This window comes from Aspergillus oryzae, chromosome 3, assembly GCF_000184455.2.
Source record: "Aspergillus oryzae RIB40 DNA, chromosome 3".
NCBI classification, from domain to species: Eukaryota; Fungi; Ascomycota; class Eurotiomycetes; order Eurotiales; family Aspergillaceae; genus Aspergillus; species Aspergillus oryzae.
In genome coordinates, this window is record NC_036437.1 from 4,983,598 (window position 1) to 5,000,445 (window position 16,848).

The following is a 16,848-nucleotide window of genomic DNA, read 5'->3' on the forward strand; positions in this document are numbered from 1 at the left end:
ACCTGCGGGTAGGATCTCCCTCGAAATACGAACTAGGGTGCGCCTTGCATCGCTTATTGGCTGTCTGCTAATTACTTCTCAGATATGAGTGTTCTCATGATCATGCGATATCGACAAATAAGGTGAGGTGGAAGGAGGAGCACGGACCGACGGAAATATATTCCTTCAGCTTTCCTACAATAGGCGTATTGTAAAATACAGGCATAAATAATAGGGGAGGGGGATTGACTCAATCACCACGTTAGGACTAGGGTTCGACATGTCACTGATTTGCTGCAGAAAATAGACCAGGCGCAACCCTCGTCTCGCCTGTTCTTGACCTGCATGCACAAAGCTACTCTCTGCCTTCATATCCAGCCCTACCAGAGCGATTTTCTAGACTGGATAATAATTAGTGAGCACTTCTGGTTTGAGTATTACCCGGGAATAGCTCCGTGTGGGCTGTATAATACTTTCTTCGCCCTCACACCAAACCCGTAGGCACAGACGTCCGAAACTAACGAGGCTAAATTCATCCAAGCCGAGGATGAGCGTGAGCTAGTGAGCAGACATAACGGAACCAATGAGCGTGCATAAAATCCCATTAAGCTTGATGCCGAACAGACAATAAGTATACCTAGTGATAGTGAGGCTACAACTTTTGGTGCCTTAGGCAGAGTCACAGAAGAGGTCTTTCCTATCCGGATTACTTTACAAGTGACTGACTGTCAATTGTCCAAAAAAAAAAAAAAAAAAAAAAACCAGCATAATTAGCTCTAAACACCATGGTAACTAAAATAATACTAGACGGTATATCGGAATTGAGGATTCTATGATTGTCAGGTCTGTTTTGCTGTCGGGACGGTAAGGGCTGCGGGCTTACAGTCTTATCAGTCAAATCATCCTGATACGCATTCTCGAATCCCTCAAGCACACCCGTCGCATCCCTCCGGCGATTATCATAGAGACAGACAAATCGATAGACGAACACAAGCACGGCCGCAATGACAGAAGTCACAACCGTGACAATAAAACCTGGAACATATCGCGGGGAATCCTGCTCTCTGAAGCAAAGTGGCCCGACAAAGTTGCCTGCAAATAAAAGTCAGACATACCAATGAAAAACCAGGCAGACACTTACCGAGACAATAGCCAATGTAGAGGCCAGACGAGGACAGAGAACGTTTTGTGTATCCTGCGATATTACCAATTTGAAGACCCATAAGCACTGCATATCCAGCGCCCATGGTCGGGAGGATATAGCACGCGAAAAGTAGCCCACCAGTCTCATTAAGCGGCAGTAGCAGTAGCAGTAGACAAGCAACCGTAGTAACAATCTGGCCTCCAATAACCAGCCACGAGCGGATACCCTTGGACGTGTACTTATACCCAAGCCACGGCAGTATCAACATCATCGTGCCTCCGTAGAACCCTGCAGGGATAACAAGGAGTAGGGACTCAAGGGTACTAAAGCCAAACGAGTTGATGATAATAGGCGTAAACGTTGAAACCGGCGCATTGGCAATCATCGCCAGGAATGCAGTGAAGAAGATCAGCCAGAACTTGATGTCGAGAGCAAGTTCCACGACCTGACCCATTTTGAAGTGCGTGTTGCGTACTCCGCTATTGTTGGTCCTCATTCTGGCGACCGAGATGTATCGTTCGCGTTCATTGAAGCCACGGGCGCTGACGGGGTCGGATGGGAGAAGGAATTCGAGGCACACTCCCCAGAAGATAGTCAGAGCTCCTGCGAAGAGGTACATGTACTTCCATGAGGATAGCGAGCCTTTGATGTGGCCGAGGCCGTAGTTGATGAGTGGGGAGAAGATGGAAACGTAGCCGGTGCAGGAATACCATATTCTGGGGAGATCAGCACGAGCCACAATAGTCATCGCGAGAGATATACCCCATGCGCAAAGCCTGTTCGTTCTTTTTGTACCAACCTCCCTATACACGTTTAGAACACGCATCAGCTGGCTTTTGAGAGCTGACGTACCACAATCATCATAAACATCGGACTAATTCCACTCTCCAGCAACCCCAAGAAAAACCGCTGAGCATACAACGATTGATAATTGTGACAGACCGACGTCAAAATAAGGCAGATACCCCAAAGGGTGACTATCCCAGAAGCCACGTGGTGGATGGGATATCGCTGCGCGAGAAACATAGTTGGGTACGCTCCGACAATGAACCCTAGATAGAAGATGGCCGCAGACATGGAGTATCGGTTGCCAACGATCAAGCCGAGATCCTGGCGGAGGCCGAATATTGCCTGAAACGTCAGCAAACGCTTATTTAGACTAGGGTACTGAAAAGGGATACATACTGCCTGAGACAGCATAGCCTTATCATAGTACTGTAGACCGTAGGTCATGCACAGTACAGGTAGAAGCCTCCAGTCGATCTTCCGGACTAATCGCTTCTCTTCCGAAGGCTCCCAGGACTGCTCACCAGTGTAATGAGCAAGAACTTTCATCGCCTCATCGGTGCGTGTAGTGTCAATTTTCTCCGTCTTCTGGGGAGATGCCTCAATGTGGTCGGCCACAGGCTTGCCCTCGGACAAGCTGTCCTGGGGTGGGGAGTCCATAACGACTGGGTAAGAAAAGGATATATATTTTGATAGAGGTACCAATATTCTAATAAACAAAGAGACAGTCAGGCATGGTCAGCGGGCAGTGACCGAAATTTATAATGACAAGGATGTGATACTTAGAGAGTCAAAAAGGCAGCAGCCAAAAGGTCAATTCAGTCCAGAAATCCGGGGAAGATGACCCACAGCGGACCGCGGGTCGAGAAACTATTCCCAACTCTCCGTTTGAGTTTCGGGACAAGCAATCAGAAACCGGTCGGTATTTGTTAATTACTCCCAGCATACCATTAATACTAGTGCTTCTCCACATTCTGGCATGCGGGGGACCCGAAGATTAATCGAGCTGTCCAGATATTTTATAAAACTTCGCACATCGGACACAAGCATTAGGAAGAATAGTCAGATAAGCGAGAACATGGCTCAAGATCGTCTCATCGAGATCCCGTCAGGGGCCTCCATCACCGTCAAACTCATCAACCCTGTGAACTTCGGGCCCTCCCATCTCACGCGGTTTATGGCCCCCCAAGTCCCCGGCCTCGACACCTTCGCACGAAACCCCGCATTTTCTTTCTTGATCGAGCATTCATCCGGTCGTAAGCTGGTGTTCGATCTTGGGATTCGCAAAGACTGGGAGAACTACGCGCCTAAGATCGCAGAGTATATCCCGACGACGGGGTACAAGATCGAAGTAACGCAGCATGTCGCTGATATACTTGAGGAACACGGTGTCAAGGCCAAAGATGTTGAAGCGGTTATTTGGAGGTGTGCTTACCTATCCTAGAAAGTCCCGAGTAGAGTTGATAACATTTGGGTAGTCACTGGCACTGGGACCACATAGGCGATCCTTCGACCTTCCCCCCAAGTACAGACCTTATTGTCGGCCCTGGTTTCAGAGATGCCATGCTTCCAGGGTACCCGGCAAACCCGGACTCTCCAATCCGCGAGACTGACTACGCGTACGTTGCCCTCTCTTCACCTACCCTTTCCATTCTACTATCTACTCTAACCAGGACGTAACGATGTAGGAACCGCACCCTCCGCGAAATCCCCTTCACAGGCCCCACCACCCTCCACATCGGCCAATTCCCTGCCTACGACTACTTCGGTGACGGCTCCTTCTACCTCCTCGACAGCCCCGGCCACGCAATCGGCCATCTCTGTGGACTCGCCCGCACAACTACAGCCCCAGACACATTCATCCTCATGGGCGGAGATATCGCTCACTACACGGGGATCTTCCGGCCTTCAAAGCACCTACCCCTGCCCGACTCCATCCAACCCCATCCCATATTTCCAAGCTGCGAGGCCGCATTCTGCCCCGGGAGCGCATGGGAAGAACTCCAGTCCTCTCGAGGAAGAAAGGTAACAGACAGTCTCTTCGAGCCGACATTCGGCCACGATATCCCACTTGCGATCGAGACGATTAGTAAGTTACAGGAGATCGATTGTGACGAGGACGTGCTCGTGATTACCGCGCATGATTTCGCGGTCAGGGATGGGGTGGACCATTTCCCGGCTGCTTTGAATGACTGGAAAGAGAAAGGGTGGGGGAGGAAGCTTCGGTGGGCCTTTTTGAGAGAGTTGGAGGCATATTGGAAAGCGAAGGGGTTGGTTGAGTAGTTGAAACCATGACTTTGAGGAATAGTGCATTTGTACAGGTGGCATAATAGTTTGAATTGAATTATGATGGATCTAAGTTGGGTCTAATTCTTGGCTCCAAAACCCCAAAAGGGGATAACCGACGGCTAACTAAATATGACGATTTGGAGATAACCCCAGATCGACTCTACGGACCGAGGCCGACTTTATATTCCCCACACCAAATCGCTCGCCCTGTTCCATTCCACAAAGCTCTTACCAATAACTCCATAGTTTCACAATCCAACACAATGGGAAGTATTGGATCCACCCCCTACACGCACAACAATGGCCACCTGGACTATGACGTCCTCATAATAGGTGCCGGCCTCAGCGGCATCTATACCCTCCACCAAATGAACACATTCGGTCTCCGTGCGAAAGTCCTAGAGGCAGCCTCGGGTCCGGGTGGGACCTGGTTCTGGAATCGATACCCCGGTGCGAGGTAAATACCCATCATACATTGCCTACTAACCTGTGGAAAGAATATGCATCTCAACTAACGCTTGGAATAATATAAAGGTTCGACTCCGAATCCTACTCCTACGGCTTCTCCTGGTCACAGGAAGTCCTCGACGAATGGTCCTGGAGCGAGCACTTCGCCGCGCAGCCTGAAACATTGCGATACTGCGAGTTCCTAGTTGACAAATTCAACCTGCGGCCGGGGATGCAGTTCAATACGCGGGTTAAAGCAGCGCATTATCAAGAGGATACGAAATCGTGGCTTCTTACTGACGAGCGGGGCCAGCAGTACTCGAGTCGTTGGCTGGTGACATGTATGGGGATTCTCAACGAGTACACCCTGCCTAATATCCCCGGCGTACACGACTTCGCGGGCCAGGCGATCCACACCGCGCGGTGGCCCCACAGTCCGGTGAGCTTTGAGGGAAAGAGAGTAGGGATTATTGGGACGGGTGCGACGGGGATTCAGACGATTCAAGAGGTTGCGAAGACAGCGGGACATTTGACCGTCTTCCAACGGACACCGAATTGGAGTGCTCCCTTAAACAACGGGCCGATCACTACCGAAGAGATGGAAGAGATCCGGAAACAGTACCCCGAGATCTTTAAAAAGTGTAAGGAGTCTTACTCATGTTTCATCCACAAGAGCAACCCGGCCAGTGTGTTTTCGGTCTCCGAGGAAGAGCGCGAACGGTTCTGGAATGAGCTATATGAGACGCGCGGATTCCAGAAGTGGTTGTCGAATTATTATGATATCGGTACTGATAAGAGGGCGAATGCGTTGTATTCGGAATTTATTGCGAATAAGATTCGCGAGAGGGTGAAGGATCCTAAGACGGCGGAGTTGCTTATTCCGAGTACGCACCCCCCTCTTACGCTCAGTTAACATATCACGATGGAACCGCGAACTGACAGACCTAGAATGCCATGGCTTCGGCACAAAACGTGTCCCTCTTGAATCCGGGTACTTCGAGTCCTTCAACCGGCCCAATGTCTCTCTTGTCGACGTGAAATCCGACCCCATTGAGCGAATTACAGCCTCCGGTATCAAGACCCGCGATAATGCCTACGACCTCGACATCCTGATCTACGCAACGGGTTTTGATGCCGTAACTGGTGCATTCGCAGCGATCGATTTCCAGGGGGTGGGTGGAGTGAAATTGAGCAAGCGATGGAGCGAGGGGCCTCGGACGTTCCTGGGGTTGTTCGTCGAGTCGTTTCCAAATATGCTTATGGTTATGGGGCCGCATCAGATGTTTGGGAATTTTCCGAGGTACGACTTTCTATTGCCATTTAGAGGTACGTAGAGTGCTAATGGGTATGCAGGAGTATTGAGTATGCTAGTCACTGGGTGGCTGAGTTCATCCGGTGGGCGAGCGAGCAGGGCGTATCATCAGCGGAATGCACAAGAGAAAAGGTGGAGGAGTGGACGGAGCATGTGCATGCCTGCGCTGAGGGCCTCCTTGCAAACGAGGTTGACTCGTGGATGACGGGGGTCAACAAGAATTTGGCGCACAAGCAGAAGCGTATTATTGCGAGGTATAATGGGCCTGCGCCGGGCTATAGAGCTCGCGCGGATGATGTTGCGGCACGTGGCTTCGAGGACTTGGTCATCACATAGGTCAGGAAGAGGAAGATACTTAGTATCGTAGTATATGAGTACTTGGGTGTTTGGGATCATATTTATTGCATTATGCATTTAGCTGGGTTTGTAGGCTACGTGAACAAATTTATATCTGGAAAATTACAATCCGCAAACAGATCCTGGAACTGTACCATTGACTCGGGAAACTCTTCGAAGGTCATTTCGCCTGTCCGGGGCACTAGTAGTCTCTCTGCAACACCACTCGTCTGCGCAGTCGCAAAGGGAAAGTAATCCATCCAGTTAAGTCCTTCGAGCAGATTGTTCGCCAAACCGTTTCCGGTCCCAGGTCCAACCGGGACCTCAGTAATAGCAAGCTCCACATTAGGAACAGTTGAAGCGAGACCAACAGGCGCGCTTGGACCTGAATTCGACAAGGAAAGCAGCGCTTCCGCCCCCGCGGCACTTGGCCTGAGACGTTGGAATCCGTCATGGAATATTTGGGCGGTGGGCCACATGGATCTCAGTTGGTCGACAGCCAATGTAAGGATGTCTAGATCCTCGTTCGCGGCGGCCGCGAGACCATCTACGCGACAGGCCTGAAGGAGCGCGATGAACGCCATCCCACAATACGAGCCTGTGATGGCCATGAGGAAGCGTGTTCCGCCTCGAGCGAGTGTGTCCCGTAAGATACGCGCCACACACGATGCAGCGAGGATGGCGGGCGGGTAGGCTGCTGAGTTGTGTGGCTGGTAGGGTAGTTTCAGGTGAAGCATGATGATGACGGCGAGATAGGGAAGGTGCATCTGGTGAACGTCGCGGTTGAAAGTTGTGGTGCGGTCTGCGTTGATAGGAAGTTGGAGATGTGGCGGGAGGGACTGGACCCAGGCTATGAGTTCCTGGGCGAGGTGTGTGGGGAAGCGCGTGTTTATAGCAGACGCAGGACGGGTGAGGTATTTTGCTATCCGGCCGATGACGGCGCAGAGACGGACCCAATGAATGAAAATCTCCGCTCGTACGCGTGCCCTATGATCTATAAGGGCATCTGGGAAATCGTCGAGCGTGGGTTCCGTTATATCACAATCCGCCTCGTCGATGATCGATGGTCTTCCTTGGCAGATCGAAGTGAGTCTTTCCCGCGCGAAGGCTGTCCACCAGATCCGCCGGCGAATGAGATGAGAGCGGTGGTTTGCCGGCTGGTTGTGCTGAGAGGAGGCGGGACCGGGGCCGAGGGAAGGTTGGTGGTGTACTCCGAGCTGCTGGCAATGTCGGACCACGCAGCTGGTCCACCACCAGGACGAATGACGGTGGAGAATAGTCGGTGGGCGCGGGCTCCACCAGTAGAACAGCGAGACAGCCTGCAGCGAGCGCACGACGTCTGGCTCGGCGTCATTGTAGAAGAGATTTCTCGCGCGCTCGTAGTAGGCTGCTGGGCCATCATGGGGAAGTACAGGCGGCTGAATGTGGCTCCCGACAATGGCGAGCGCATTGACGAGTAGCGGTGATTGAGAGAGCTCGTCAATCTCTAGTTGATCGCGGTCGAGAACTGGACACCACGGCGAGCAGTATTCAAGGTATGTTTCGATGAAGCTCTGCTGCAGGTCTGGGCTGGGAAGGTGTGGGACATCTGGCTGTCGCTGAGCAAGTAGGCGCTGCTCTTGGTTGCGTGCGTCGGCCTGGATCTCGAGCTCGTAGTATCGTGATGAGAAATCACGGCGTGTGTCCGTGTCATTAGTCCGGCAGGTTGCAGGGGAACAGCTCAGGTTGCCGCCAGGATGGTCAACAGGGGGGTTGAGGTGCGCATGCGTCAGTTGGGTTGAGTCTTCTGGGAGAGGACTGGGATTGTCAAAGCTCCAGGCCCACTGCGGCTCTGGCAAGGTTACATTCTCATCGGTGGTATCCTTCGCGCTGTCCTCTACAACCGGCTGTGCCTGCTCTATGCTGCCACTATTCAGAGGCGACAATGGATCACGCGTTCGCCGAGTCCTCCGCTTCGAGGGCCGCGTGCGACATTCTTTGCTGGCAGTCTCACAGTTAGTGCAGGTTCTGAGGCCCTGCCTAGAGCGCACTTGAAGGTCGCATCGGATCTACCACTTAGCCTGGCTTACATGTGGGAAGGTGGGAAAGGAAAGGTACCTTTTTGCTGTGACAAATTATGCAGGCCAGCTCGGCCCGCTTTCGCTTTGGCTGATGGCCGGTAAATTGCAGCCAAGGCGTCGAGGTGACCATGATCGTGTCTCATGCAATCAGTAGATGTTAGGGTAAAATGTTGGGGGCATCGGCAATGAAAAGGTTTCGGCTGTCAGACGTGGGGATGCAGATCCGGGGTGCGGGGTTAACCTCCACGTCAAGATTAAGCCGTGTATTTGGCGTCGCCAAGGCCGGTAAGCAACCGGTATACAACCTTCCTCTCGGTTAGCCTAAAAGGGAAGGCCTGGTTACGACTCCCTGAGCTGGCAAGTAAGTGCGAGGAGGAATGCACCGTCGGAATCGACATCTCTCGTATAAAGTCGAGCCTGCAGCTTCTTGCTTTTCCAGACCATACATAGATTATACTCAAAAGATGGCTATTTCAACTGAACAGCTAGCCGCCAACGGCCACACGAATGGCCACACAAACGGCACGGCAACTCCGCTAGATTCCAGTTCAACATCAGAGAAACCAGTGCATCCGCGCTCCGTGCCTTTGAACAGAGAGTATGGCTACACTCCGCGCAAACTGCGCATCATAACCATCGGCGCTGGCTTCTCAGGACTTCTAATGGCCCATAAGATTCAACATCGCTTCAAAGAGCTAGAGGAGTACGTCACGCACACCATTTTTGAGATGAGGAAAGATATCGGGGGCACCTGGTTGGTCAACGACTATCCTGGAGTACAATGTGACGTCCCAGGTGTGTAAACCCTATCTTCCGGCCGAACAGTGCTAACAAAACGACAGCCCACATATACGCCTTTCCCTTTGACCCGAACCCGAACTGGACGAAGTTCTACGCCAGCGGTCCTGAAATTCAGGCGTACATCAAGAACACAGTCGCAAAATGGAATCTCGACCGGGATGTGCAGCTCAACACTCGCGTGGTCGGCGCCCGCTGGAACGAAAATGATGGGGTGTGGAAAGTCACTGTGGAACGCGACGGAGTACAGCGTGATGAGTTCGCAGAGATCCTGATATCGGGACAAGGGGTGTTATGCCACCCATCTTGGCCAACGATCCCTGGTCTCCGTCAATTCAAGGGCAAGGTTGTGCACTCGGCGGAGTGGGACCATGGGTTCGATTATTCCCACAAGCGCATTGCGGTCATAGGAAACGGATCCTCGGGAATTCAGATTACGCCGCAGATGGCGAACCTTCCTGGAACAGAGGTCGTGAACTTTGTCCGGGGCGGTGGTTGGATCTACTATCGTATCCCTCCGTCGAGGCATTTGGGCAGGACAACCGACGAGGTGAATCCGACGTACACCGAGGAGGAGAAAACCAGGTTCCAAGACCCGGAATATCATCACCAGTATCGCAAGGGGATTATTGATCGGACGAACAAAGCTTACAAACTGGTACGTTTTTATCAACTGCTCAATGGGCCCTGAAACTGATTTGGCTAGTTCTTGAAAGGCAAAAATAACGAAGAGGCCGTGCGCTTCGGCACTGAGCAGATGGCCGCGAAGCTCAATCATGACCCTGAGCTCTGCCGCATACTCATTCCTAAGTGGGAAGTGGGCTGCAGACGTGTTACTCCAGGCCCGGGGTATTTGGAGGCCTTCTCCAAGCCAAACTGCAATCTAACCGACAGCCCTATTACGCACATCAGCGAGAACGCCGTCCACACCACGGACGGAAATGTATTTGAATGCGACGTTGTTATCTGCGCTACCGGCTTCGATGTCTCGCACCGTCCACGGTTCCCACTCATTGGGCAGAACGGGGCGAATCTTGCTGAGAAGTGGGCTGATGAGCCAGAGTCGTACCTCTCAGTCGCGACAGCGGGCTTTCCGAACTATTTCATTTTCTCGGGCCCCAACTCACTCGGCGGACACGGATCCCTCGTTGAAGCCCTAAACTGGACCGGGGACTACTTCGTGAAATGGATCAAGAAGATCGCCACAGAGGATATCAAGTCCGTTGTCCCGAAGAAGTCAGCCGAGGAGGCATTTGTGCGGTACGGTGACGAAGTCCACAAGACGATCGTGTGGACCGGCAGCTGCAAGAGTTGGTATAAGCGGAACAAGGCAAATGGACGAGTCACAGCGCTGTTTGGTGGATCGGCGCTGCTCTTTAATCGGCTAATTAGTGAATTGCGTCCCGAGGATTTCGAGATCGAGTATCATAGCGCAAATAATTTCAGGTTCCTCGGTAATGGGTTCTTGGAGTATGAGATGGATCCGGAGCAGGATCTTTCATGGTACGTTGAGCTACCTGAACCACTGAAGCAGTGATTGGCTTGTGAATGATCATTACATTGTGTTTTTTATATCATATACCTATATAGTAATAAACTTTGTATTCGGTTATCCATTTTGAGTTTGGCTGCGCTGAGTTACACATATATTTATATACTCCTGCTTCCATCCTCCTAAGACTACCTTGACAACCTCGCGATATATACCCAAAATGTCTATTTCCGCTACAATGCACGCCTGGCGAAAGCACAAAGGCAACCCTGTCCCAGTACCTACCCCTATCATCACACCTCATTCTTGATCCTTCCACTCGCTGACGCGCTAGGTCTGGGAAGAAGTCCCGGTCCCCTCCGTCCCGCCAACTGGGCTTCTCGTGAAGTTACTCGCATCAGGAGGTAGAGCCTCTCACTCATCTCCCCAACCATACGCAATTCGAGCTAACACCCACCAGTGTGCCACAGCGACCAAGCTCTCCTCGACGTCGAGGACCGCCCGCACTTCAATGACGTGTATATCCTCGTCTGTCGCCTGCTTCCCTATTGTACCCAACCTCAAACTAAACAAAGCAGGGCCACGAAGGATGTGGTGAAATCATTGCAATTGGATCCGAAGTGACAGATAATCGATTTGAAATCGTAAGTCTTCGCTCTATGTCTCCTGAGTGTCGAAGCCTGTTGACTATAGCAAACGAATATCTCGATTATATCTAGGGCGGGAAAGTCGCTCTCCTCGCCGTCCCTGGCTGTGGCCTTGACACTTGCTCAGAGTGCTCACGCGACCTGTCTCAGCTCTGTCCTTCTGGTATGCATCACGGAATCGGACAAGACGGGTTCTATGCGGAGTATGTTGGGATTGATGGTCGGGGCGCAGTGCCGCTACCAGATGGTAACCTAACCATATTCCCTCTCTGTCTAGGAAAGCACATCTAGAGACCAACAAAGTCAAATAGATGCTAATAAGAGAGTGATCCAGGCGTACCCCCGGAAGTCGGCGCAATCGCCACCGACGCCGTAACAACCGCCTACCACGGCATAATCCGCCGCGCCCAAGTCCAGTCCCACGAATCCGTCTTCTTGTTCGGACTTGGGGGTTTGGGATTTAACGCACTGCAGATCGTGTATAAGCATATCGGGGCGCGTGTTATTGTCTCAGATCTCCGTCCTGAGAAGCTCGCTGCGGCGAAGTCCTTGGGTATTCCCGACTCGGATATCGTGCCTCCCGGCACATCAGTCCCGGTGTATGTGGCTGAAAGGGGAGTGAAGATTGATACAGTCCTTGATTTTGTGGGTAAACACCAGACATTCGCCGACGCGCAGAAGATCGTCCGACCTGGTGGGAAAGTGCTGTGTATCGGGACGTTGGATCGGGTGAATGAGTTGGATATGAAGAATGGGATTCGGAAGAGACTCAGTTTTGTGTTTTCGTACGGAGGCCAATATCGGGACCTGGTGGATGTCTTGAACCTAATTTCGCAGGGTGTTATCAATCCAAGGGTAAAGACGGGGAGGCTTGAGGAGTTTCCAAGAGTACTGAGAGAGCTGTGTCAGGGAGAGGTTGAGGATCGGATTGCGCTGGTGCCTTAGGTTCTAAATGTTTACCGTTGTGATATGATCTAAGCCGAATGCATTCCTCATATATACTTGGGTATTGGTATATTGGTCTGAAGTAGTGGGACTAAAGGTAACTATCCATTGACACTCGCACTCTTCGGCATCCCGATTCCCACCGCTGCAGTTGTTCCAGCGTCGACAGGAAGTATGACTCCCGTCATCCACCGAGCGTGTGGACCAGCCAGGAAGACTACGGCCGTTGCACAGTCCCAGCCGTTTCCCTCTGTTTGTAGGAGACTACGCTTTCGTCGGGCCTCCCGTGCTTCCTCCGACATGCCTCCGCCGTACATCATGGGTGTGAAAAGCATCTATACCTACGGTTAGCAATGCTTTACGAAATGGTCAGACAAATAAAAAGAGGAGGATGGACGAACCCCCGGACAAACACAATTGACCCGAATCCCATCAGGTGCATGATGCGCCGCCATCGCGCGTGTCAGCTGCACGACTGCCCCCTTGCTCGTGGGATACAGCAGATGCGGTGTCCCTCCCCGAAGTCCAGCGACAGAACCCATGTTAACAATACTCCCACGCATGCCACTGTACTCGTCCCGCTCATTCTGCATCATGGCCGGGATCGCATACTTCGACACAAACACCATGCTCGACACATTCACCTCCAGACTCTTCGCCCACTCTTCCATGTCGACGTCAACGGCGGTTCCTGCTGCACCGGAGATACCAACGTTGTTGACCAGGATATCGAGGCGGTTGAATGTGGTTAGGGCGGTGGACACGATGGATTCACAGTCGCCAGGGTTTGTTACGTCTGCTTGCATGGCTGTTGCGTTGCCGTAGACAGACTTCCCTTCCACCAGTGCATCTTCGGCCTGAGCCTTGATCATATTAACTGTCCTCTCCGCCCACTCCAGATTGCGATCCACGCAGAGAACATTACACCCATCACTCGCGAGGAGGATAGCGATCGCGCGCCCGTTTCCGATTCCATCGCCAAGACAGCCGGCACCCGTGACGATGGCGGTTTTGCCTTGTAGTGAGCGCGAGGGAGGTGTTGTTGGGATTGCGATTTTGGTCATCCTGCCCTATTTTTCCCTTGGCTGAGTAACGTCCGATGGTACGTTGGAGTGATACCGGATAGACGTATACATATGTATGCCACTATTGGGTGAAATGCGGGGTATATAATCTTGGAATTAATATGGGCCGAAGATATTATTCTCCGGTTATCCTTTTTGATTGAGCCGAGGGATTACTTAGTCTAACGCTGTAACTACCCGGCTTGCACTCAGCTCGGCTATTCATGGTTCGAATTGATCCACACGTAGCGCAGGATATACTATGTATCATGGTCATAACACCAGAGGTTATACAATCTAGGGTTTCTTCCCCCCTTCCGCCGTCCTACCCTTCTCCCAACCCTCCACCCACTGATCCTCAATAATGCGCAACTGCACATCCTGCGTCCTCTTAAAATACCCCTCGGTATAATCATCCATATCTATATCCATAAATCCCTCCTTCGCAACTGATGCCGGGGTAATCATCAGCGAGTGGCCTGGCAAACAATTCCAGATTAGCACAAATATCCCCAACAGTGTTCGGGAATAATGAGAAGATGTACCATTAATAGACCTATCTGTCGCAATCCGCATAAAACACTTGGCAACGTCTTCCTGCGGTGCGAATTCGACACCCTTACTGATCAGCTCGGCTTCGTAAGTGGGTGATCGGATAGCGGATTTGATGTAGCTGTTCCCTTCTATTAGTCTCACGCTTCCATTTGATTGGCAGCGAAGGAGAAGGGAAAAGGACTGGTGTACCAAGGTGCCACGTAATTAATCCTTATACCCTGCTCCCACGAATTCCGTCGTGCAGTACGCATCAAGCCTCGCAGGGCGTATTTGCTGCAAGTGTATTGCCAATTCGCCTGCGCCTGATCGTCAGTCCTACGCGCCATCACTCCTCAATCTACTTTCTGGTACAGGAAAAGAAGAACAAGACCACGTACTGGTGAGTCAATCCAAGCAACCATACTCCCCGTGATAATAAAACACCGATCCCGTTCCTCGGTATCAGGTTGCTTTCGAAAATAGTGCACGGCCAGTTTCCACGTATACAATGTGCCAGTGAGGTTGACATCGACGATCTTTAAATCTGGCTTCACTGGTGCGTCGTTGATATCTACCTCCGTCAATATTATGCCTTTCCCTATATACCCCTCGCTGAGATTACCCGGGAGGTTCTTGGCGAAGGAAGAATGTACGCACCATCCAATGGCCAAAGACTATCCCCACTCGCGCGACTAATCCCCGCATTTGCAATCACAATGTCGCAGCTCTTGCTGGGTGAGTTTGCGATTGCGGCTTCGAAGACGGAGACCTGCTCCTCCCAGGATGTGATGTTGCATTTGACAAATTGCGCATTGCTACAGTCTCGGTCAGGTATTGGCCGGGACCTCGGGGAAGGGGAAAAACTAGAGGGGATAGAATACGTACGGTGCAAGTTCTTGCGCGACTTGTTCTCCGCGTTCGATGTTGACATCGGCGATTGTTACGAAGGCGCTGAAAATTGACGTTAGATTTCCCTATATGAGGGCTTTGAGCCCTTGGGCTGGTGGCTTACCCAGCTGCCGCGAACTGCCGGACAGTCGTCTCGCCCATGCCATTTGCGCCTGGATATTCTGTCAGCTCTATACGCAGCTAACTTCTAACAACAACGTACCGCCAGTCACGATCACACTCTTTCCCTGAAGCTTACTCGGATCCGGAGGGATTGTGCAATCCACCGGTCCAGTATACTGGTATGGAGGTAGTTGGGGCATGGTGTAGGTCACAATGTTAAGTAGTCAATGATTTGGAGAAGTTCTAAGTGTAGAGGATATTTTTCAGTGATTTATGCATTATTCTAGGATCATGTCGACAGTTCCCAGTAACGTGGATTGCGGGGAAATTGCCGAGTGCTGAACTTGCCGGCTATCCGCTTTGGGGTAGCCGCTGCTTCACCTCGGATATGGGAATATATACAGCTGTTTAGGACACTTCGACTAATACCCCTCACAGACGAGGGAATCGAACTCTCAAATACTGACTCGGCCATGCGACGTCCACTCCCAGCTTCCACGCGACTCGCAGAACCCACTCCGGCTCCCTTAAAAACTGCCTGCCGATTAATAGGACATCAGCAGAGGGCTCGCTCCCCTGCTTTGCATCCGTCACGTCTGCAGCGTCCTTCGCTTCTTGAGATAGCAGCTTGTCGGCTTCAACAAGGTCTCGTGCCTGCTCTGCCTCCGTGATCATGCCAACGGCGCCAATCAGGAGATTCACGCCGGACTGTTTTAACTCCTTTCGAATTCGAGCGGCGATTTTCGTTTGGTAGTCCTTGGTTAGGAACGAGTTGACTGTTTGCATCGGGTGGTTGCCACCACTGCTCACGTCCAGCAGGTCTACGCCAGCTTCCGGGAGAAGTTTAGCCAACCTGATGGTATCCTCCACCGTCCAGGTGCCGTACTTTGTGCCAATCTCCGTGGATTCCAGCCATTCGGTTGAGCTAACCCGCAGAAATAATGGCATTCCGGCCGGCATTTCCTTCCTAACCGACTCGATGATCTCCAGTAATAGGCGCGTCCGGTTCTCAAAGCTACCCCCATAGGAATCTGTCCTATGGTTCGACACCGGACTCAAGAACTGGTGGATAAGATATCCATGCGCCGCGTGGATCTCAATTACATCTGCACCCGCCTGCACAGCCCTCTTTGCTGCCTTAGCCCAGTCGCCTACCAACTCCTTGATCTCATCCCCAGTAAGAGCCCGTGGCGGCCAGTAGCCGCCCTCCTCCCGTAGACCGAGGCCATCCCATGTTTGCTCAATCCCCCCAGACGGCCCAACAACATCATCAGGCCAGCCATACTGGTCCTCCCCGGCGCGCAGGCTTGCCTTCCTAAGCTCCGTGCTTCCAGCCACCCACGGCGCTGCGGTACTTGATTTCCTCCCCGCATGCGCTAGCTGAATACCAGCCAGGGCGCCCTGAGATTTCACAAAGTCAAAGACTCGCTTCAGAGCCGGGATTTGCGCATCATCCCAGAGACCAGGGCAATACGGTGAGATTCGGCCGTTTGGCTGGACCCCAGTTGCTTCAACAAATACCAGGGCGGCTCCCTTAAGCGCAAAGTGCCCAAGAGTTGCGATGTGGTAATCTGTTAATGCGCCAATGGAGGGGCCCTCTGGCGCTGTTGAGAATTGACACATAGGAGCCACCGTGATGCGGTTGCGGAGGGTGACATCACGGATTTTGAGCGGGGTGAAGAGTGTAGGAGTTGAGGCATCGATGTTAACAGGGGCCCCTGGGGACTGACGATGCTTGGGAGTGAAATAGCTGACGTTGGGTGCGGGCACGTTGAGCCCTAAGAGGCCAGGGGGTGACACCATCTCTATTTCAGGGCTAGTTGAAGTATTTCAATGCAGGGGCTGGACTTTCGAAGACCAAATTCTACTCCAAGGTTTAACTTCAAGCTTTAAAGAGGTCGAAAATTGTAGCTACTCATGACTTCGCAAGATCGACTGAACAGAGCCTTTTCAATGGCCTGGTGGAAATATGGAAGCTGACGTTTAGCAACTGAACAAATTGGA

The 16,848-nt window shown here is 52.0% G+C and overlaps 8 protein-coding genes across 8 annotated transcripts; 3 read left to right on the forward strand and 5 right to left on the reverse strand.

The window, feature by feature from the left end:
- Positions 1 to 782: 782 nt before the first annotated feature.
- Positions 783 to 2,569, reverse strand: AO090026000053 (uncharacterized protein; the record flags this gene model as incomplete). Its single annotated transcript, XM_023236250.1, has 6 exons — positions 783 to 809; positions 863 to 1,071; positions 1,121 to 1,839; positions 1,886 to 1,926; positions 1,976 to 2,254; positions 2,309 to 2,569. 6 exons carry the CDS (start codon positions 2,567 to 2,569, stop codon positions 783 to 785), a joined length of 1,536 nt encoding a protein of 511 aa, XP_023090870.1.
- Positions 2,570 to 2,987: 418 nt separating this feature from the next.
- On the forward strand, positions 2,988 to 4,192 carry AO090026000052 (MBL fold metallo-hydrolase; the record flags this gene model as incomplete). The annotated part of the gene is made up of 3 exons (XM_001821500.1): positions 2,988 to 3,334; positions 3,388 to 3,528; positions 3,598 to 4,192. 3 exons carry the CDS (start codon positions 2,988 to 2,990, stop codon positions 4,190 to 4,192), a joined length of 1,083 nt encoding a protein of 360 aa, XP_001821552.1.
- A 269-nt stretch (positions 4,193 to 4,461) lies between these two features.
- Positions 4,462 to 6,293, forward strand: AO090026000051 (flavin-containing monooxygenase; the record flags this gene model as incomplete). Its single annotated transcript, XM_001821499.1, has 4 exons — positions 4,462 to 4,655; positions 4,733 to 5,529; positions 5,594 to 5,945; positions 5,999 to 6,293. 4 exons carry the CDS (start codon positions 4,462 to 4,464, stop codon positions 6,291 to 6,293), a joined length of 1,638 nt encoding a protein of 545 aa, XP_001821551.1.
- Positions 6,294 to 6,388: 95 nt separating this feature from the next.
- On the reverse strand, positions 6,389 to 8,483 carry AO090026000050 (uncharacterized protein; the record flags this gene model as incomplete). The annotated part of the gene is made up of 2 exons (XM_001821498.3): positions 6,389 to 8,341; positions 8,391 to 8,483. The coding sequence occupies 2 exons, from the start codon at positions 8,481 to 8,483 to the stop codon at positions 6,389 to 6,391; spliced, it is 2,046 nt and encodes a 681-aa protein (XP_001821550.1).
- Positions 8,484 to 8,817: 334 nt separating this feature from the next.
- On the forward strand, positions 8,818 to 10,688 carry AO090026000049 (flavin-containing monooxygenase; the record flags this gene model as incomplete). Its single annotated transcript, XM_001821497.1, has 3 exons — positions 8,818 to 9,148; positions 9,196 to 9,809; positions 9,858 to 10,688. 3 exons carry the CDS (start codon positions 8,818 to 8,820, stop codon positions 10,686 to 10,688), a joined length of 1,776 nt encoding a protein of 591 aa, XP_001821549.1.
- Positions 10,689 to 12,336: 1,648 nt separating this feature from the next.
- On the reverse strand, positions 12,337 to 13,299 carry AO090026000048 (SDR family NAD(P)-dependent oxidoreductase; the record flags this gene model as incomplete). The annotated part of the gene is made up of 2 exons (XM_023236252.1): positions 12,337 to 12,570; positions 12,637 to 13,299. The coding sequence occupies 2 exons, from the start codon at positions 13,297 to 13,299 to the stop codon at positions 12,337 to 12,339; spliced, it is 897 nt and encodes a 298-aa protein (XP_023090869.1).
- Positions 13,300 to 13,596: 297 nt separating this feature from the next.
- On the reverse strand, positions 13,597 to 14,105 carry AO090026000047 (uncharacterized protein; the record flags this gene model as incomplete). The annotated part of the gene is made up of 3 exons (XM_023236253.1): positions 13,597 to 13,778; positions 13,845 to 13,972; positions 13,996 to 14,105. 3 exons carry the CDS (start codon positions 14,103 to 14,105, stop codon positions 13,597 to 13,599), a joined length of 420 nt encoding a protein of 139 aa, XP_023090868.1.
- Positions 14,106 to 14,807: 702 nt separating this feature from the next.
- AO090026000046 (NADH:flavin oxidoreductase/NADH oxidase) lies at positions 14,808 to 16,647 on the reverse strand (the record flags this gene model as incomplete). Its single annotated transcript, XM_023236254.1, has 2 exons — positions 14,808 to 14,894; positions 15,298 to 16,647. The coding sequence occupies 2 exons, from the start codon at positions 16,645 to 16,647 to the stop codon at positions 14,808 to 14,810; spliced, it is 1,437 nt and encodes a 478-aa protein (XP_023090867.1).
- Between the last annotated feature and the right edge of the window lie 201 nt (positions 16,648 to 16,848).